Source organism: Chelon labrosus (genome assembly GCF_963514085.1).
Source record: "Chelon labrosus genome assembly, chromosome: 20".
Lineage (NCBI taxonomy): Eukaryota > Metazoa > Chordata > Actinopteri > Mugiliformes > Mugilidae > Chelon > Chelon labrosus.
The window spans coordinates 21404563-21426473 of NC_140353.1; the positions used below are offsets into that span (position 1 = coordinate 21404563).

The following is a 21911-nucleotide window of genomic DNA, read 5'->3' on the forward strand; positions in this document are numbered from 1 at the left end:
CTATGGCTGTGGAAGGGCTTCCATATGTACACCAAATCCTTTTTTGGCAATCTTTGACTGTTTGAGTTTGTTTACAGGCATAGAGAGTCTCATACAAGATGTTTAGATTGCATTGTGGGAAGTGTAGGAGCTGCTCATATCTTTTTTTTTTTTTTTTTTTTTTTTTGGTAAAGCACTACAGCCCTCCGACTCCAGAATGTTTTAAGTAGCATTTCTTTCTGACTTATTCTAAAATGATCTAAAATGCACCAGTAGATTATTTATTATCTACAAATAAAGGAAAATCAAAAGGTAGCAATCCCTTGAGTGCTGTTCATGTGTGTGGGTCCTTTTAAATAACTGCAATGTTTCTTCAGCCTGAGACTCATTGGTGTGAAAAAAAAAAAAAAAAAAAGTAAGCCAAGTAAAAATGAAAGAAAATGTGTTGCTGCACCTTCAGAACATCTTCTTCCTTGTGACTGTACATTCCATATTGCTGCTGGAAGTAAACTATGTGTTACTGTGACAGGTGTTACAGGTTTGCAGCTATTTGTTTGTATGGGATTCAAGTTTCCTCAGCACAACGACAAAGGCATACGGTAGATTCTCACATATGTGAATGATTATATCTTTTTGAGTCCTTTAAATTTAAATCCTGTGATGGGCTGATGTTGTAGTCATGTTCTCTCTCTGCTTCCCTCCCTAGTGCATAATGGAAAAGAGTCCTTGCAGCCCATGTGACCCTATTAGGAATAGTCCTGTGTGCAAAATGAGTGAATACGAGTGTGTAGTGACATTAGAATCTCCATTTGTCTTCCTCTGAATGGTCTATCAGTAAACACCTGCTAATATCATCATATAGGTGACGATGATGGATGAAAGTCATTCTCCTGAGATGGGAACAGTATGGCTGATTGGCCTCTTCGACACAGACGAGCATATTGGCCAAAAATGACACTTTAACGAGCTCTTCCCCGTGTTAAGTGCTGCACGCCGGCCCCTCGTCGCATGCCGCCGCCTGGCTGACCCTGGGCCGTGCTTCCCCCCTGCACAGGTCCTGCTCGCTTCATTGGCTGACAGATCAGACTGCCATGGAGACAGCTCATTAGCCGAATAATGAGAACCACACCAGCCACACGTTGTCTTGTTATATCATCTCCGTATCGACATATTTGTGGCTGAGAACAGAACATTGGGTGATAGAATTGATAGAATCATGGCAAAGTCTTTTGTTCATCTCAGACTGACAAAGAGGGAACTAGTTCAAGCTTAGCTCAAGTAACCAGCTCTGTTCAACTTCTACTATCCAAATTAAACTTCTGATTGCAATAAATGGCACTGATCCATTTGTTTCCCCTCTATTATCAATCATTTCCCTGAGTTGCTTTTGGCTGTCAATAAAACTCCATATTAATAATAATAATAAAATCTCTGTAAAGTTTTAACTCCACAGTCTGAACATGGTATGTCATATAATGCTGTGATATGGATGGCTTTACTGTTTCTGTAATGAGATTTCTAGTGAGAGTGGTTGAAAAGAACAACCCCTTTATATCAGAGTATTTTATTCAGACAGCAGGTCAGCACACATAAACACTCCTGACCTGCTGTCTTTAAGACTGATGGTTGTCTTTAGACAAGTATACTCCCCATAGACAGCTTCAAATTTAAACTTCTGCATGCTTTTCATTGCATAAATGACAGCTTTTTTTCCTTTTTTTGTAAAAAATCATGGCAAATTCAGACAGATCGATACCTCAGTAATAATTAGTTGCACAGTTGCAATAATTGCGGGATGCAGTCGACATCACACGCATTATCACTGCACAATATAGCATGTTTGATTTTGAATAAGGCGGAATCTGATGAGCCTCCTGGTTTACACAAAGCCCAGATACTCCTGGTATGCCAGAGCAACAGACAGGAACTATTAAAGCTCATTCAATATTTTGTTGCAATATTTTTCCACTTGAGGGCGATGTTGTCCACATAATTTTGTTTTAGCGTTTCAACCTGTACAGAACAATGGGTATGTGTTTCTCAGTAGCTTTTGATAGCATGGCTGCTACTTTGAGCCTGTAAGATCAAACTCTTTTAAAATACATAGACCTAAAACAAAAGAAATAACAAACAATTTGTAGAATTAGAATTGAATTAAACTGATCTGGTGCAAATACGATATGTGATTATTTTAAACTAAAGAATTTTAACTTTTTTTTACAAATTTGGAAAGGAAGCCTACATTCATTTTCGCAATACCCCCATTTTACAGTCATGTTATGTGGCATGTTTATAACTCCAGGAATTCAAATCAAGTCATGAATGCATCCTAAATATTTTGTCGACACATTATTGTCGTTCCGATGTTGTTTCTGAGGAAGATGACATAAATTAGCGTGTGAAATATGAGGATTTTACTGGTCTATTTTTCCTTGGTGATGAGCACAATATTTTCACTTTCTTTGAGAGAAATACATAGGGATTCTAGTAACCAGTAGCAGCACATAGACAAATACAATCATATCAGATGTCTTCTTAGTTTAATACCTGACTTCATTAAAGTATGTGATCATGTATGTTATAAAGTACTGGTTACAGTATACATTGTCAACAAACCCGAGCTGAGTGTTGAAGACAGGAAGAAGAAGAATTCAAGCAATGAACAATGCTCTATTGCAGTAAAAGTAAATTAACCATCATAACCATCATCAGCTAATTTTACTTACGGTGTAAGGAGAAAAACACCCATTGTGTGAAATAGTTGGGTCATAGGTAATTTTTATCATATCATAAATCAAATCATAAATTTGTCAATAGATGAGTTTCAGAGGGCAGTATGCTGAGATACGCTATGCATTTTAATGCTGCTGGTCAAGATGGGATAGACTGATAGGTTCAGGTTGTTGTTTGACAATGTTTTACGGTCATTGCAGATTTAAAAACCAAGTTATAATAGTAAGACAATTGTAGTGCAGGTGTAAATACCATACTAAAGTGTAAATACTATACTAAAGTAAAGTATCAGATATTAATGTAGGTAAAGTGCAAAGACTTGAACTGTACTTATACTTAAAGCGGCTCCTTAAGTAAATGTACTTGAGTTACTTTCCACAACTAATTTTAAAGTATGTATACATAATAAGGTGGCATATACATTTTTTGTCAATTAATAGTAAATTTAAGAAAACTGAGTTTTAAAAAAGTGACTTCAGAAAAGAAAATAATTGCTTTAAGTTAAACGTTTTTATTTTAAGTATATATTATTTACTTTAATAAACTATTCATAGCATATTTTAATATTTAAAGTAGGAGAAAATTATCAGGCTGTTTCAAAGAAAACATCAAAAACCCAAACCAGTCAAAATATAAAAGCCAAATTTGGCTAGCTCTTTGTTCTGTTTTGTTTTTCTTCCCCCACACGAATGGCTGTTATTGAAATTAATAAATTTTTGTTAGTTATTTTAGTTGTTTGGTTATGTTGGTATTTTTTTTAACCACACATAAAAATGTGAGTAGCTAAATTTCAGTCATAGAAAATAAAAAGAAAAAAGGAGAAAGCTAAAATAGTGTTGCTAAATGCTAAAGTCCTGTCTTATCTTATCTAAAATGTAGCCTAGCTTAGCTTAGTCCAGTAGCAGCACTGAAGCCTCTATTTCAACTAGCAATGTGTTTGGTGAGGCTACACTGTGCAAATTTTATGATTAAACTATTAATTAACAATTAATATATTTCACTAAATAACATACGTCGACTTTGAATATGTTTTATTAAATGTTATGACATTCTGTCAATCTCAAAATTGAGACAGTTTAGGTTGCAACGTGCAGGTACATGACCACAGTGACACCTGCAATTAAATACTTTTCAAAAGGTAGTTCTTTTATTTTTGATGTAGCTGTGTGAGTTTAACCGCGATGTAGTTTCTTCAGACAGTAATAAAACTGTAATTGTAGTCCGGTTTATTTTCACTCCTCTCTCTCCACAGCTGTGCGGAAGTGACACAGCAGCGCGCGCGCCCCGTCACGTCACGCGAGAAAGCACAGAAGCCGAGCGAGAAAAAAACATCAACAACAAGAATAACAATTACCTGCAAATAAAGTACCGTGACAGCCCGCAGATATGTTCAGCACTTCGCTAACAGTCCTAAAAGATGGCACGGACTCGTAAAGGTGAGCTCAAACCGCCGGTCACGCGCGTTTACCGTTAATTTACCAAGAGTCAGAGCAGGAGGGGGGGACTCGTCCACGCAAACATTGCCGCGTCATTAAAATTCACACACAAGATGTAGCGCTTATAAAAAAAAATCCCATGCACGGACATTCACTGTAGCGCTTATGGTTGTTAAAATGTAAAGTTTGTGGCGGAGCTTTGTGAAGAGTTTCTCCCGCACGGCTGGTTTGGTTGTGTTTTGGTTCAAGGGTTCATGGGCGGAAGAATGAGGAAGTAGCTGGTTATAAACGCTGGAGGGGAGCTAGGAGGGAGCTCGGCGTATGGTGGCACGTACGGCTGAACTATTCTCTGTCAAAGATGGATCTACTTTATGTTTTAAGGGAGAAAATTAGTTGAAATACAATACATTTTTACATCTGATGACCCTGGTAGACCGCAAGCATGCTCAAACAAAACCAAATGTGTTTAGCTGCAAGCTGGTCACATGGTGTTTGTCATAACGGTAGCGTATACCAACCACAACATGCATATTAACTTAATAGTTAATATGTAGCTTTTAATATGATCCATGCATATATTAAGACTGCAGCCAACTAGTATTTTATTATAAATTAATTGACTGATTATTGTCTTAATACCAAAATTTAAAATGAATGCAAATAATTTAATTGGACCATTACGTATTTCCACATAGATGTCTACCAAAAAGTCTTGTTTTGTCAGACCAAGAGTCCAAGTCCCTAACATAAATCTAGAATTAAATGTTCATCATTTTTATTTATTAAGTAATTACTAACTAGTATTATTTTCTGTCAGGTAACTATAATCAAATATTTGCTTTAGCTCAACTGTCACATTATATACTGTATGTTAACGCCTGTTTTTTTCCCCCGTGACTTAACTTCCTGTGTTCCTATCTTTCTAGGCTATGAATTCCTGTGAGCATGGGGAAATTTCAGGTGAAGCGATGCTTGAGAAAGGCAAGTTTCAAAACCCTAATATGTGCATTTAAGTGCTGAGCAGACATTCCCACTAACTTGTGTTGTAGTTTAAAAAGTACGGTTTGGCTACACTACAAGGAAAGAAATGTAAATGTTGCATTATTTGCAGAACACAAGCATGTCCAGGACGTTAAGGAAGAGACGGAGGACTTTGTTATTTGTGAGCCATCCCGAGGAGATGGGGGAGGATCTCCTGAAGCTACCGGAGCTGGTAAACGGTCATCTGCAGAGATTGACACTGATACAGACCAGTCCACTAGCAGCAAGAAAGCCAGAATCTCTAGCGAGGTAATATCTAATCATAACCAAACCAAACTTAATATGAAAAAAAAAGTATATTCCAAATACAACGTGTTATTACTATCTGTGCATATTTTAATGTTACTTATTCTGTCTAGATGAGGCGGTACCTGATAGATGAGAGCAGCAGACATGAGCCTCTTTGTCTCACCACCACTGGAGAGAAGAAGGACTGTGTTCAGGAGAAATCCAGAGTCTCCTACAGAAAGCCTCTCTTCAGCATCTCCCACAGGATCTCGGAGAAGAGGAACACACCAAGTCTGGAGCAGCAAGTCAGTCAGTGTGGCTTGAATCAGCTCAACTACAGTAGCGTCTTTTCATCCAAACTCCAAAGTCCAGAGCAAAACGGCCAGGTGGAGACCTGTCCCCCCACGGACAGCGCAGGACAAGCTTCCACAACAGACTCTAGCCTTTATCCACTTATTGAAAAAATGTTTTTCATCCTCAATACCTTAAATTCCAGCATGACACAACTTCACAGTAAAGTTGACTTGTTAACCCTTGAAGTCATGCGGATTAAGAAACAGATCAAACCAGCTGAGATGGTGACGGAGTTCCAGCCTCCGCCTGAGTATCTGCTAACAAGTGACGAATTGAATCAGCTGATGGAGCAGACGTCCGGTGCTGGGGAGCTTGGGTGTCGGCTGCTGGTGCATCTGTTCCCGGAGCTGTTCAAAGCTAGGGAGTGCTCTCATGACTGCATGGCAAGCAAGAGAACTCTGGAATCTCTCCATCTGCAGCTGATTCGCAACTACGTCGAGGTATGCTACCCCTCGGTCAAGAACAACAGCGTGTGGCAAGAAGAATGCCTCCTTCAGATCAATGACTTCTTTAATCGCTTCTGGGCACAGAGGGACATGGAGAGTGCCCGGCTGCTCAGGAAGCAAACAATGACAGGTGCTGGTATAAAAGCTGAGCATCCTCAGACCTATCGCTTCATTAATGAGCAGGGTCAGGAAGAGCATATCTCTGTAGATAACCAGCAGAGCAGCCTGGCTGTGTCAGACTTTGCGTTCAATACGCAAGTCACAGAAGAGTTGGATGAGTTCTCCTCCCCTGAAGACTTTGTAATTTTTCTTATGCACCGTCTCTTCCCTGAGGTTTTTGAAGAGGGCAAAATGCCAGAAGGCTCCAGCAGTTTTAGTAGCGTGGGACAGCTGATTTTGGATTCTGATAAGATGGAGTTAATAAGAAAGTATATGGAGGCAAACTTTCCTGATGTGCCTGAGGACAGCTGGCTTCAGGTGTGCATTCAGCATATGGAAGATGCACTTGATGGTCCTCATAGTAATGGCAATGGAAGTGATCCTGACAACATCAACGACGAGGGCTATGACCTGGCTAGCCTTCCTGAAGATGTTTCTATTATTAAGGTTCCGGAGGTGAGTGAATATGAGAGGCCTAGTCGCAAGTCCAAGAAGTCGCTGCTTACTCCTGTGGATTTTGACAATCTGGAGATTCCTCTTCCTGACTTCACTGTTGCCCAGGAGTTCATCTTGTCCAGGGAACAGCTGAAGAGCAACTATGAATGTAGCTTGTCCATTGGAAACTTTGCCTCTCGGCTGCTGGTGCTTATGTTCCCTGAGCTCTTTACCCACGAGAACATTAGAAAGCAGTACAACTGCAGTGGTTCTCTTGGGAAAAAGCAGCTTGACCCTGTTCGTGTCAACCTGATCCGTCATTATGTGCAGTTAGTCTACCCTCGAGCCAAAAACGACCGGGTGTGGATGTTAGAATTTGTGGGCAAACTTGATGAGAGATGCAGGAGACGTGACACGGAGCAGAGGAGATCTTATCTGCAGCAACGCAAAGTGTACGGACAAGATTCAGACCAGGACTTTCTTTGCCAGCTAAACCAGCTGAATCCAGATAACACTAGAGAGGATCCAGATATCCCCTCTTTACCTCCTGAGAAAAGTAGCAAAGACTTCTGTAAAATTCCCCTGGACGAACTGACTGTATCCAAACCTGATTTCCCTGTACCTTCCGTCTACCTGCTCACAGACACTGAGGTGCGGGAAATCGTCCAGCAGAGCCTCTCTGTTGGGAACTTTGCTGCCCGCCTGTTGGTGCGCCTCTTCCCCGAGCTCTTCACCCAGGAGAACCTGCGGCTGCAGTACAACCATTCAGGTGCCTGCAATAAGAAGCAGCTTGACCCTGTACGACTGAGACTGATCCGTCACTATGTGGAAGCAGTGTATCCTGTGGATAAGATGGAGGAGGTGTGGCACTATGAATGTGTGCCAAGCATTGACGAGCGCTGCCGGCGCCCTAATCGCAAGAAATGTGACATTCTTAAAAAGGCCAAGAGGTCAAGCACTGTGTCCTAGTTACAATACTCTGCAGTTAGTCAACACTTTGTCACAAGAAGAATTGCACAGTATATAAGCTGAAACCGCATTGTTGAGCTTTTACCAACTGTCCTATATAGGATGAAGCCAAGCTGTTATGAGTTTCTTCACTAGTCTTCTTACTCATATTTTACCTTCTGGCTACAGCAGTAGATGTTCTAGTTTACGTAGTCTTATTATTGTTGGATAAAAAGTTCAAATTGCTCCTATTTATAAGCCAAACTGTCTAGCTAACCTAACATACTGTACTTTGTTGATAAGTGTTGTAGCCTTAAAAATGATAACAATGATAGTAGCTAACAGCATAGATCACACATTTGCTCTCTGAATAGAAATGAGTGACAATGATGTGATATATTTCCATTGCAGTTACTGATGTAGCATTGTGCCACCACTGTTTTAATAACAATTTGCTTATGTTAAGCCTTCTTATAGAAGTTTCTATTATAAAGATAATTTAACATGACAATGGATCATGGTAACCAATTTCTAATAAAATCACAAGTATAAATATGACATGCAGTTGGACTGTTTTACATGACAGCACTAACCTGTTCCTGTTGTAGGTATGTAACTTGGACATACTAAATACTGACTGCCTGTCCTGAATCCTGAACACCTCCTTGTGAGCTCTGCATCGTGCAGCACAAACATCGGTTTGGCCCTGTTCACACATGTGTCTTACGTGATCACATCACAAGTGGGCAACTTCTAGTACAGGTGCAGTGTGAGCATGAGGAGTCCCTGGTCACTTGTCTCATCAGGACGGTCTACTCAGCCGAGTAGTTTTGCAGATCATCACAAAAGAAAAAGGTGCTTTTCACACTGAGCCTGCAGCTGGAAACACAGAAGCGCCATTATAAATGAACTAATGATAACGCAAAAGCAAATGCTGTATATTCATTGGCAAAGTAGCCATGTGGAGTTTAAATTGCTGTTCCTCAAATAGAGACTAACTTTATCTCTTTCATGTTTCACATTCATCTCACAGCAAGCGGTTTATATAACTATTTTCATAGGGTTTGAGTAATTAGAAATTGGTGCAGGTCTATGAAATATTTAAGGCCAGGAGAGGAGATAAAAATAATAAATGTGACACTGCAGATTTGCTTGACTTTGACCATTTTGTATTTATTTTAAAATAGAATAAACACACTGGCCCCCTTACGAGGTACACATTGCTTTTACCAGGTTAGACCCCCTTTTGTCTTCAGATCTGCCTTAATTCTTTGCGTACAGATTGATGAAGGTGTCTCTATTGCATACATTGCTGGTGACTGTAGAGGCCATTTAAGCAGAATGAACTCACTGTCATGTTCAAGAAACCAGTTTGAGATGATTTCAGCTTTGTGACATGGCGCAATATCCTCCTGTAAATAGTCATTGTGAGAAAATATTCCCCTCCACTGCGCCACCACCACCACCACCAGCCTGAACTGTTAATACAAGGCAGGACAGATCCATGCATTTGTGTTGTTTATGTTAAATTCTTACCCCGCCATCCAAATGTCACAGACGAGGCATCAAACGCAATGTTTTTCCAATCTTCTATTGTCCACCTTAGGTGAGCCCTTGTAATATGTAGCCTTGGTTCCCTGTTCTTAGCTGACAGGAGTGGCACTTGGCGTGGTCCTCTGCTGCTGTATCCATCTTCTTCAGATGCTCTTCTGCCTACCTCAGTTGTAACAACTGGTCATTTGAGTTCAGCTTGAACCAGTCTGGCCATTGTCCTCTGATCTCTGGCATCAACCTGGTAGGATGTTTTCCCTTTTTCAGACAATTCTCCAACTATAGAGACAGTTGTGTGTGGAAAATCCCAGTAGTAGTAGTAGTAGTTTCTGAAATACTTAGGCCTGTCCTAGCAAGCATCAACCATGACACATTCAAAGTCACTTAAATCAACTTTCTTCTTGATACTGATGCTCAGAATTTCAGCAGATCATTGTGACCATGTGTACATACCTAGATGACCTGAGTTGCTGCCATGTAATTGGCTGATAAAATATTTTTATTAAAGAGTAGTTGAACAAGTGTACTTAATAAGATGGCCAGTGAGAGCATATAGGATGGGAATTAATATAAAAGGTTGTGAACAGTCGAGCAAAACAAAATTGCTCATTCAGATGAAAACTCAAAACATGCAGAAAAAGCCTGTGTGCTCTCTATGAGGACAGGATTCAAAACTTTAAAGTGCACCTTTTATTGAGCTTTACAACAATGAGGCGAAAGGTACACATTAAAAATGCTTCTCCCAATCAACTGCTCAAGGCCTGCAACCACTGTCAAATGTTAACCATCACTTTACACCTGTGTAATACGATCTAGATTCAACATGCTGGGGACCATTTAAATACAAGTCATATGATAGCACTCTCTGTCGTTGCCCTCAATCAGTAATATGCAGTCCTTTGCTGTCCCAGGTTCACGGTTTAAAGGCCTCTTCCTTGGAAAGCTCAAGACGCTTCCAGCGCCTTACGCCAACTTTATATTTGTCTGTGTTACTGGATTCACCAAAAACCCTTCTGAGAATGACTCTTGACAAAATAACCGTGTTTGTTTCTTGGTCCTCTGATTGTACCAAATCCAAGATGTCCCCAACTTTCACCTGAATATAGAACAAAATACAACAAATATGTGAGAAGACAGACTGTGGAAATGTGAGAATTTGAGGAGTACATCATTTATAAGAAGAAGAAAAAAAAAAAACTCACCGTTTTGCTTTTCTTGATGAGTTTCTGTCCATTTAGTCTGAGCTTGCCGCTGTAGAAAGCGTCCTCAATTTTACTGTCGTAAGATAAAGTTGGGGTTAGTCTCTACTCAGGTTCATACAACTAAACATCCCTGCTGTTTTCTGTTAATTGCACGCATATATAAATATGTTCATGCAACAACAATCCATCACTGATAACATGACAGACCATTTAAATCAACTGCTACCATAGTGGAGTTTTACAGAATAAATAAGCTAGGAATCTGTTTGTTTTGAGCATTTTTTTCCTCATTGGCTCAAAAACTCAAATTTGGGCAAACCCATTTATCCACCTTCACCTCAGATGTTTTATGAGCTGCTGCCTATAAAGAACGATGGCCTCCAAATTTGTGATGCACTGACTCACTTGCGTGCTATGTCCAAGCCTGCCTTCAGCATGACATCATAGCGGAATGACTGCACATATTTCTCCATGTCCTTATAGTCCTTTGGTTCATTTGGATCCACATCTTCATAATCACTGTCCTCTGGGTCTTTTTCATCTGCTTCTTCCTCCTCCTCCTCCTCCTCTTCCTGTGCAGCTCTAGAAGGAACCTTCTTCTTGTTGCTTTTAAACCTCAACTGATGAACAGACCAACTCCTGACGGCGTCCCTGCCACGGAACGGCAATCTGTGACAGGGAAGTGCAGGGAAAGCCGAGCAGCCCCACAGCTGGCGTGTGTGAATGGTCCTCGGACACCATTCAGTGTGCCTCAGTCCATATCCAGCAGCCTGCAGGTGGCGAGGGTTCAACCTTCCCAGCTGCCTCATGGCCAGTGCATGAACCACCAAACTCTGCATGTTGGAGCTCCACCCAGTCACTTAAAAATTAAGGAACACAGAGAGCATTATGTTAAATCACTGATCTTGCTGTGCCACATAAGCATAAAACCAGATATGTCAAAATTGTATCAGCAATAATATATCAACAATGTTGCATATCAGACACGTCCAAATGCTCCTCACATTGCACTTGTTTGTTTTGTCTCTGATCACTGTTGCGAGTAAAAATAAACTTTCCATTTTTTGGAATACATCAATAATATCAATCAACCCACAAAATGAATTAATATCCAACACGAAAAAATGTAGATCAATTCTAAATAATTAGATAATCTTAAATGTATTTGCAAAGAATAAGATTGTTTACAATTAAAACGGCAACAGCAATCTAAATTTGGCGTCACCTTCAAAATAAAAGCCTATCTTTTATTACTAGGACCAATTTGTGTAGCTTATGTAAAAATATATATATACTTTACATTTACGCAACACTTTTGCAGTAATGGCTCTGTAAAACAACGATAGTACGAAATGCAAAGGAGATGTACATGGACTATTTTGGTAAACCGGAAGTTAAGTGTATGACAACGTTTGACACCAGCCAACAACAATAAAGATCTTTAGAGCATTTATAGAAAGTAGCGCTGTTACCGTTTTGCATTTTGATATCAGCGTCCGTCTGTGTATTTTGCTGTGAGAGTTTTTAAGTAGTGTACATTTTTAAGCTGAGGCGTAGCAGAAGAAGATGGCGCTGTCTAGCTAGCTTGACTTTTCTCGAAGAAGCTCGTGGACATTTCTGTAAGCTCACGTGCAGTGCGTGCAACCCACTACGAGCTTTTAAACCAGAAAACACATTACAGTCAGTTTTAGCCAAATGTCACTCACATGCAGTTACTATATGCTAAGTCTACTCACCTATAGAATAACCTTTCATAGCTGGCCGCACTTCGTCGGCTCTGCTGACTCCAGTAGTAGTGTGTCAGCTGATATAAATGTACTGCCACCTATCGCATCGACGGAGAACGACATGTTCATGTTATGTTCGAGCTGACAAGTAAATGACAACAAAGGAATTTCTTTCTTTTTTCATAACATAAATAATAAGGATTTTCTTTCTTTTTTTTCATAAAATAAATCATAAAAATAATTATTAGTAGTATGTAATATGAAGACATCCTGAAGTTTGCAGACAGGAAAGTGGAACAGTTGGTTCTCTGGTGTAGTCAGAGCCACCTGGAGCTAAACCCACTCAAAACTGTGCAGATGACAGTGGACTTCAGAAAGAGCACCCCCATCAACCCCTCCTGTCACAATCCTCAACACAACAGTCCCCACAGCAGACTCATTCAAGTTCACAATCCACAATCGGACCTGAAGTGGACCTCCCACTTGTAGACACTGTTCGAAAGAAGGCCCAGCAGAGGTTGCACGTTCTGTGTCAGCTCGGGAAGTTCAACCTGCCTCAGGAGCTGCTGATCATTTTCTACACTGCAATAATCCAGTCTGTCCTGACCCGTCCATCATGGTCTGGTTTGGATCTGCCACCAGACATGACAGGGACAGACTGCAGAGAACAGTCAGGGCTGCAGAGAAGATCATTGGTACCGATCTTCCCTCCATCCAGGACCTGTACCGGTCCAGGGTCAGGAAGTGGACTGGAAGCAATCTGTTTAGACTCCTCCCCTCAGTCCGGGATCACAGATCACTTGTATGCTAAAACCACCCACCACAAAGACAGTTTCTTTCCCCAGGCTGTCGCTCTGATGAACTCTGAGCAGTCACAGAGTGTGAGATCATCCGCATGAACAACAACAATAACTCTTCATTAGTTGTACAGTATATACTCACTGTACAAATTCCTGGATCCTGTATATATCTGCTAAAAGTTGAGTCAAATTCCTTGTATGTGCACCTATACTTGACCAATAAAGCTGATTCTGAATCTGATTCTGACATATTTAAGTTTTTCCACTATTTCTAAATTGTCATTCAAGTAAAAATGTTTTGTGCAAAAGGTCAGACTTCCTGTAGTTGTCCCCTTCCAATGTCCAAACAACACTCTGTGGATTTGATCAGCTCATCAGTGGCTTGTTCAACAAAAAACTTGCAGCCAGAGCATTGCTCACTAATCAGCACTGTGACAGTGGGAGACAGTGGCAATCAACTGAAAGTGTCAGAGGTCAGATTGTTATTCTAAACAAACTGTGTCTTTCTCTGTTTCAAATCTTACTGAAGATTTCTAAAGAGGAGAGTGCAGAGGACACCAGAGGACACCAAGCTATGTAGCATTTTATGGAAACCTGATTATTTGTATCTGAATGAGTCAGGGAGACCAAAAATGACCACAGAAGATCATTACATCAAACTTTATTCACTAAGACACATAAAATAATCTTCATCAAAGATATCTAACTTGAAATGTAGAATGAAAGAGTCCAATCGGTAAAAGTCTTGTCAGAAGAGCGAGGAGCGTCCCTAAAACACTTCTCAAGAGAGGAAAAAAGACCAGACACTTGGTGGGGGGAGGAAGACACATCAGCAAGAGGACACCTGAAATGACTACGGGAAGGCAGTTCAGTTGATTGATTGAACCAAGTCAGGTGTGCTGCTGTATTGATGGAATGAAAACCTGCAGCCACAGCGGCCCTTTCACGGATCAGTTTGACACCTGTGCTCTAGATCCTTTGCAAAATAAGTGATAGAGTCACTGTTATCTTACTCAGGGACAACAACACACAGCAGTAGTAGAGAGGCTTTGCTTCACAAGCCTTGCAGCAGATAGGGTCTTTACTAAAGGGAAATTTAAGAGAATTTCAGCAGAGAACTGTGTCCTAATATCATATTTCTGTGCTAGATTTCATAAAACATGTATTCATAAAACACACAGACTCAGCTTATAGGTCACTTTCTACATATGAGCCATCTTTAATACCAAGGATGCTTCAGACACTGTCATGCAGCTTAATATAAAATATAACACAAATTGTGATAATTTTCATAAGAATAATGATAAATATATTATTTAATAGCAAGAATATAAAGGCGAATAGAATAATAGACTGATAATGGTACAAATGCAAATACAGAGTAATGCCTATACACCATTATCAAGTAAAACTGCATTTTCTGTCGACATAACTATGAGTCTTAGAACACATTATTACAGAAATACGTGCAGATGATAATAATATAATAAGTCACGTAAGCAAGAGGTCATAGGCTTTACTCGCTGATAGATGGGACAATGTTAATTAAAGCCATGCCTGTAGTCACATTTCAAACATACCATAGGGCAATATCACACTGTATTATTACTATATCGATTCACTAGATAATATACTTGTGAATGGGAGGGTTAGGGTTAGGGCTTTAACTCATTTACATTCATGGGATCTTTTTCTTCGGACTGTTGCTGTAACACACCAAGCCACCATGAGATTTAGTCCTTAGTAAGGTGGTAGCCACATCTGTGGTCATGACTGGGGAGCTGTGGTGCTTTGGGCATGCACCTGAAATCCCTCCAAGGGGACCCAAAAGCCCCCACTAACAACATTCTGTTACCAGACACCACAGGACACCCTCAGAAGGCCCATGTCCATTCTCTGATGAGTCCCAACTGTTTTGGAGGCACAAGGGAGACCTACACAATATTAGGAAGGTGGTCATAATGTTTTGCCTGATTGGTGAACATGGCAAATAAAGCTGACTTGATTTAATTTGACTGTAAACCATCAAGCACAGTAGGTGGACCTCTGTTAAATGGAATGCACCATTAACACACCTGTACTGATACCAATACTGGGCTGATACTAGAAGCCCAGGCATCAGCTGGCCAGAGAGCCACAACCCTGAATCAAAATATCACCATGTCTCCATGTGACATATTAATGTCACATATTATGTCTGGAGTGAAAATTACCTGTAATTGGCTGCGAAGCAATACTCCCCTCCAAGATTTCTCCCACAAGTCTGAGGATGAAAGGCAGCAACCTCTTCTGACAATACACGGGTGCACCACAGACATTTATTGCAACTTTTATTTTTCCAGCATATGATAAATTCAAACACACATTTTAAAAGGTCATCAAGTTATTTATACAGCCCATTTTGGTTACAATGACAATAACATTTTGAACTTTGTACAAGAAGTTTGTTTTTGTTTTCTGTCTGAGCTTTTATGTGGTTGTAAATATATCATCTTGGAATACTTTATTACTTTATTGAGGGACTTTACATTAACATTCAGCTCCACTACAATTCATAATGTCTAGTGTCACTTGCATCAAGTGCATAATAATACTGGCATCACCACATTATTGAAGACAATGTAAGAACAAGGTGTTAAGTGCTAGAATGCATACAATATGTTCCTGTTATGTTATACAAAAGTCTGGATTATAAAGGTTGTATAATGTACGTGTGTAAATGTAAGTGCATTTACATCCTTGCATATGCTGCCTGTAAACTGTGCTCAGAAGAGTCAGGGGGTCCTCCACACAAATCAAATGACAACATCCAACATCTCTTTCCCCGTGTTGGCATGTTGGTGCACAATCAATATACACTAGACAGGGAAATCACCGCTTTTCAGATTAAAAATGGAGCATTACTCCGTTCCTATAGACACATAATGGACGTATAGTACAGTATATCATGTATGCTGGTGGTTTACATTCATGTATGTTTTATGGTTTTTAACACAGAGCCTCATGCATATTCTTCCATGGATTTAACAATGGCACGATCTTTTTGCACACAGCGTTTTGTTGTTTGGTGGATGGTTTTCACTTGTTCATGTGTAGATTCCAGAAACAAAAAAGACAAAGAGAGCGCTCCTCGTCTTTCCCGTCCGCTCGATTAATGCGATGACATGTTTATACCACAGTTGCAGGCAGATTCCGTCGTGGCAGTAGGCAGCAGAAGAGCCCAAGACAAAATTGTCAAACTATACATGATTAATTGAAGATGGATGATATGGTTTTCTATATGTGTTTTAATCTGTCAAGGTGAAAGCTCATATGACCAGACAGCGTTAGTGAACTGGCAATTTTTTCAGTTTCTGGGTCAGTCAAGACAAATTAAAAAAATCCACCCTTCACTGCTGCTTTGCTCTGTCTTATTTCCTAACAGAGACCCATTCAGTGACACTGTGTCGTTGCTTTGAGCTGATCTGAAGGATAAAATGTGACAAAAGCACCAACGGTAAACACTGTGTTTGTGTGTCTGTCACTTCAAACTGAAATGGATGCTTCTCTGTGGAGCTGCCACATAGCACCAACTGCTAACAGTCAGACGAGGAGAAGCAAAGATGCACCAGAATGTAATGCAGCCACAAGAGCTCTTCATCCGGAGGTGCAGCTCTCAGCTTTTTTCACTCTGAACAATCGTCGCTTTCCTTCATTTTCCACCAACACATTAATTAACAGTTGAAAATAAAGAGACAAAAGGCATTCTGGGAAATAAATAAAAAACCCAGCATGAGTAAAAAAAAATAGGTACGCAAAAAGTTGCAGCACTTAACGTAAGTAAAAAAAATCGAACATAAACGGTTCAACAGTTATCCAAGAGAGAGAGTATCTGAGAGATAAAATGTCTCTTATGTTGTGGACGTTTCTGGATGGACCAGTGTCTCTTTGATATGTATTAGAGCAACATATATGATGGACTGTCCTCCCAGTTGAGAAGGTGGTGTTTGTTTTCACAGTTATTGCTGGAATTAGACGTTGATCACATACTGTTGTTAATGACATTTAAATCATCAGCTCCAACTTTATCTGTCTAGCCACTTCTGATTTTGTTCTGAGATATCACTGAACGCACAAGAGATACTTAAACAACGACCTCTGAAAAGGTCTTATGAGGTAACTGCAGCTTTAGTTTCATATGTGCTTTACGTATGAAAGCTTAAAAACTATGGCAATGGTGCGTACAGTGTAACAGTCTTTGTTTCCTTGGTTTTCACAGGAAGCCAAGCAGATATCATTTTTCCAGGTTCACAGAGCACTGCCACTTTGTTCTCCGCTCACTAACCACTGTTATTGCTTTGGTGATTCACACATTCAGGATTCAGACAAGTGGCAAGTGTGGCAATACAGCATGAATGTGTGTCTGTGGCATTAAGATTTGTTTGTACACTGATGTCCAAAGTGTTTGTATGCTACAGAAACGCCACTGTGTTTTATCAGTGACTGCATAGTCATAAAGATGTCTCCACACAGGAGCCATTTCTGTGGAAGGATCTGTGGTTGTGGCAATTCTCGCTGCAGTGGACGATGAGCACCGGGTAGCAAAGTGCATCATCATAGTCCGGGGGTCCCTCGTCATCCGTGGTGTGTCGCTCTGATAGGCAGCGTGTGTTTTCGCTGGGGCTCTCCTGGTCATCCAAGCTGCCGCTCCTCCAGAAGCAGCTGCGCTGGGAGCCATATCGCCTGGCCAAGGAGAACCGACTGCCGCTGAAGGGGATGCGGGAGCTGGCACCAGTACAGATGCTCAGGGCGCTCCTGGAGAACACTGAGGAGCAGCTGATGGCTCTGTGGCAGCGCTCACAGTTCTGACGAATCCCATTGAAGCTGGATGGGCACTGGGCTAAGTCCATCAGTCCAGCCTCTGAGTAACTGGGCACCAGCTGCTGGTTGGAGCGAATGTGCCATTCCAGTTCTGTACTGTCTATGGTGTTAACGCGAGGGATACGACGCCAATATGGTCGATCATCACACGGGGTCACGGGGATGTAATCATGCCCAAAAAGCTTCTCAACGCGATAGTGGACATATGCTGTACGATACTCTGTGAAGACTCTGAGAGGCCAGGAGAACGTGAGGAATGAGGCAAACCAGAAGACGTAGTGGGACAGATACCAGGGGTGGTGATCTGGGTCAGAGAGCACCAAGACATACTCCTTAAGGTCAATATTTTTCAGGTGCATGCCCTCTCTGGCTTCCATGTAGTCATCGAGGCCCTCATTGTCAGTGAAAAACCTTGCTCTTTGTGTGAGGTAGGAATTCTCTGACTCTACGTTGGCAAAACTAAAGCACTTGGTGAAGCGCATCTTTGTAAGAGCAGACTTCTCCAAGCCCAGCAGCTGTTTGGAAACATCTTTGACCCCACAGTGAGTGTAGTCAAACTCTGCCTCTGCCACATGGGTGTTGACGCGTTCATGGTAAACCTGGGTGCTAGTGTATGCATCTCCATTGCGGTAACGCGTGACTTGTCGAGTTCGGCGAACGTAGTGGTAGCTGATGGCCTTCCACCAGATGCAAGGTTTGGCCTGCTGCATCCTCTGGATGCGCTCATAGATGCCCTCCACATCCACTTTGTGCTGCAACTCATTCTTCACATGACAGTGCCAGCACTCCACAAGATAGACTAAGTAGAGCATGCCCAGCAGGGCCAGAGGGATGTAGATGTAGCCATCAGAGCAGGGACTGTCATGGTACATCATGGATTTCCCTTTGAAGGCACTGTCAAAGGTGAGGCGGGTCACCTTGGTGATGTGACACCAAACCATTGCTCCCATGCAGCCGTACATGAGAACAGACAGGAGCAGGCATTTCCAAAAACTCTCCCGACAAAAGGACTTACTCAGAGATTGCTTCAGGGGTCTTTGCTGTTGAGGCAAAGCACAAACAAAACAAAAGTGATGAGAAATGGTTCATTCATCACCAGTTAACTGTTTGCTCGCAGTGTGCTCTACTGTCAGTTGATCACTGCAACATGTGTAACAAACAGGACGGTTTGCATTAGTAGACTTAAATTAAGGAACAGGTCATGCACCAGAGCCCCATATATAAGAAAGTCCCTGCAAATAAAAGCCTTCTGATAAGATTAAAGATTTGAAACCACTGAGGTCTTTTCATGTCATTTTAGAGCTCTCCTGATTACATGTTTGCAGGTTTAAGTGCTGGAAAGATGTGACAGGCCCTGCAGCGTGAAAGGTGAATGGCAGGTAAAGATGCTGACGGGATGATTACCAATCACATGAATGCTGTGATTTGACTCTCTTATAAACGCTACAAGATACAGGAATATACGCATGTCACAGCAAATCCCTGTCATCGATCACCTGCATGCAGTGTGTTCCAGCCCGCGCATGGACCCATTAGCTAAGCCCCTGCGACAAGATCTGACAAACAGACCATAACAAAAGGCGTCAGCTCAACCCCGAAGGATGGCAGAAAATGATACCTCCTCTCTGGTGTCCTCCTCGAACACGGTGGTCGTGCTGCTTTCACTCGCCGTCGCGGCCGATGCCGGAGGGGACATGGTGCTGGGCAGCTAATGACAGGGCGTGGGGTGGGAAGAGGAAGAGGTTTCAGCACCTCGCTCCGCAGCGTCTCTCAGCCAAGACGAGCCACTTGTCAGCGTTACATCTGCTACCATTAAGAGTCGAGTCGACGGAGGCATCGGAAAAAGAACCGGATCTTGGCTGTGAAATGGGAGAAAAGCGGGGAGTGTCTATAGAAAAGCCCGCATCCTGCTCCCTACGCTTTAGCTGTCCGTGCCGCAGTAATGTGATGGTAGATTATACTGTATTAGCTGGTCGTCATTACAAAAAGAGCAAGTCCTGCCCCTCGGAGCCCGCTGTGTGCTCATCAGCGTGTGCAGGGTCGCTGTCCATGGTGCTGACTGAGGCAGGTGAACGGTGTTGGTGCAGAAACCTTCCACTTAAAGGGAAAGCCCAACCTGAGCACGGCCAGTGATTTGAGCTAGGGGAATCTGTTTGTGTAGAGAAATCAACAGTTATGACTGAAATTTGTCAATTACAATTGTATTCGTAGGTATTTAACACAAATAGATAGTCCTGAGTTTGATGAAGAACTGAATAAGCCTTGCAGAGGAGATGTTAAACACTTTTGGGTTTTAAAGGATCTGCCTGTCCATCGACTTCTTTAAGCACAATTTACACGCAGATTTATTTTTTTTTATTTATTTTTTTGTAGCACCTAAATAGTAACCAGAACATATTATAACTGTTAGTATTGTTCATTTAATATTGCCTTTGTCCACAGAAAAAAACGTTATTTCTCAGAATAACCAGATTCGAACCAGATCTGAGTTCAAAATACTCAAAAAGTCCTGCATTCAAAGTGTTTAAGATGTACTTGAAACTCGAAAATGAAGCTATAGCATATAACCACAATATGAACCTGCAGCCGCTTTTATTATTATTTATTTAAACAAACTTCCAACTGTTTTTGAGATGCTGCTTTTCTGTGTCCATTCTGATAAAAACCCTGAACATATATGATCTTTGCATTGTTGGTAGGACAACTCTTTGGCTTTAGTAAAATGCGGTTGACATCATTAAGACATTCTGTAGTAATTTGCAAAATACCCTGTGATAGACTGGAGACCTGTCCAGGGTGTACTCCGCCTCTCGCCCTATGACAGCTGGGATAGGCTTCAGCACCACCTTCACAGGACAAGTGGTTACAGAAGATGATTGAATGAATGAATGAATGAATCACCAGGCATAGGGCATCATTAATGAAAACAATAATCAGTTGCAGACCTAACCATTGAATTACTATTACAGAAATGAATCATTTATATTCTGACAATTTAATCCATTATAAAGTATTGTATTTTATAAACTGATCATAATGTTAGCGTGCAAGAACTGCACCTTGGAAGTGTGTGATTATTGCTGGTAAATAAAGGCAGTGGATTGAAAAATAAGAGTTCAATGGAACCATAAAGTAGCACAGAATTTGATTACATGTAATCTACCTCAATAGGTGGCTTCACTCTCAAAGTACAGTCTTAGTTAAAACCTCTAAATGATAAAGTATATGGTCAGGGCTGCCTCTCTTGATACTGGCTATAAGCCTAGTCTGCTGGGGAATAAGGGGTGTTCATGAGCACCTAATTCAACTCTTGTCTCTTTGCCCCTCCATCCATTTACTGTATGAGCGCTATTATTGCATCTTATTACCTCTGTGTCCCCCACTGTCTCCAAATGCTGCTTGAAGGGGAATTATTGAGTTTCTCTCTATTATATTGCAAGGTCTGGATCTTATTATGTAAATCGCCCTGAGATGATTTGCAGTCCGTTATGATTTGGTTCTATATAAATAAAACTGAACAGAACACATCCGTGTCTGAGCCTGACACCATAAGAAATCTGTTACATTAAATACATTTTATAAGATGGTGGATTGTGCTGGGTGACGTGAGCTGAGCACTGCTTAACAATCGTATTCTGTGTTACACATAATTACTATATATTAGACACTTCTTTGCAGAATTCACAGGCAGTAGACAGCATTTACCTAAAATTACGTGACAAAGAAACACTAGAGACAAGTCACATTTGACCTGGAGGACACTCACATTTGACCGGAGGATAATGCAAAATCATCCAGCTTTTTATAACACATAAAACCTTAACTTAGATAAATTTCTGTCTGGTATTGTACATATATTGTGTCACAAGTCGAGAGGATAAATGCTACAGAAATTCTTTTACTGATTGTACTTGAAATTAAGCATGAGTGCCACCAGTCACACCAGTAATACACTCCATAATGCAATATATATCTGGAAGCATTTAATAAATGTACTGAACAAAGCAGAAAC

At 41.0% G+C, this 21911-nt stretch overlaps 3 protein-coding genes across 4 annotated transcripts; 1 reads left to right on the plus strand and 2 right to left on the minus strand.

Annotated features, from left to right (window-relative positions):
• Positions 1-3691: 3691 nt before the first annotated feature.
• Positions 3692-8898, plus strand: bend3 (BEN domain containing 3). The gene is made up of 4 exons (XM_084569161.1): positions 3692-4148; positions 5075-5129; positions 5260-5438; positions 5549-8898. The coding sequence occupies exons 2-4, from the start codon at positions 5078-5080 to the stop codon at positions 7778-7780; spliced, it is 2463 nt and encodes an 820-aa protein (XP_084425287.1). The 5' UTR covers positions 3692-4148; positions 5075-5077; the 3' UTR covers positions 7781-8898.
• Positions 8899-9236: 338 nt separating this feature from the next.
• On the minus strand, positions 9237-12339 carry mtres1 (mitochondrial transcription rescue factor 1). 2 transcript variants are annotated; one of them, XM_084569163.1, is made up of 4 exons: positions 11985-12167; positions 10918-11371; positions 10513-10585; positions 9237-10406 (listed from the first exon to the last, which is right to left on the minus strand). In XM_084569163.1, exons 1-4 carry the CDS (start codon positions 11992-11994, stop codon positions 10224-10226), a joined length of 720 nt encoding a protein of 239 aa, XP_084425289.1. In that variant the 5' UTR covers positions 11995-12167; the 3' UTR covers positions 9237-10223. The 2 variants fall into 2 exon arrangements, with proteins under 2 accessions (XP_084425289.1, XP_084425288.1); XM_084569162.1 differs by lacking the exon at positions 11985-12167 and adding an exon at positions 12249-12339 and having other exon boundaries at positions 9243-10406.
• A 5149-nt stretch (positions 12340-17488) lies between these two features.
• LOC311505936 (transmembrane protein 151B-like) lies at positions 17489-19683 on the minus strand. Its single transcript, XM_084569763.1, has 2 exons — positions 19518-19683; positions 17489-18939 (listed from the first exon to the last, which is right to left on the minus strand). The coding sequence occupies exons 1-2, from the start codon at positions 19593-19595 to the stop codon at positions 17530-17532; spliced, it is 1488 nt and encodes a 495-aa protein (XP_084425889.1). The 5' UTR covers positions 19596-19683; the 3' UTR covers positions 17489-17529.
• Positions 19684-21911: the final 2228 nt, after the last annotated feature.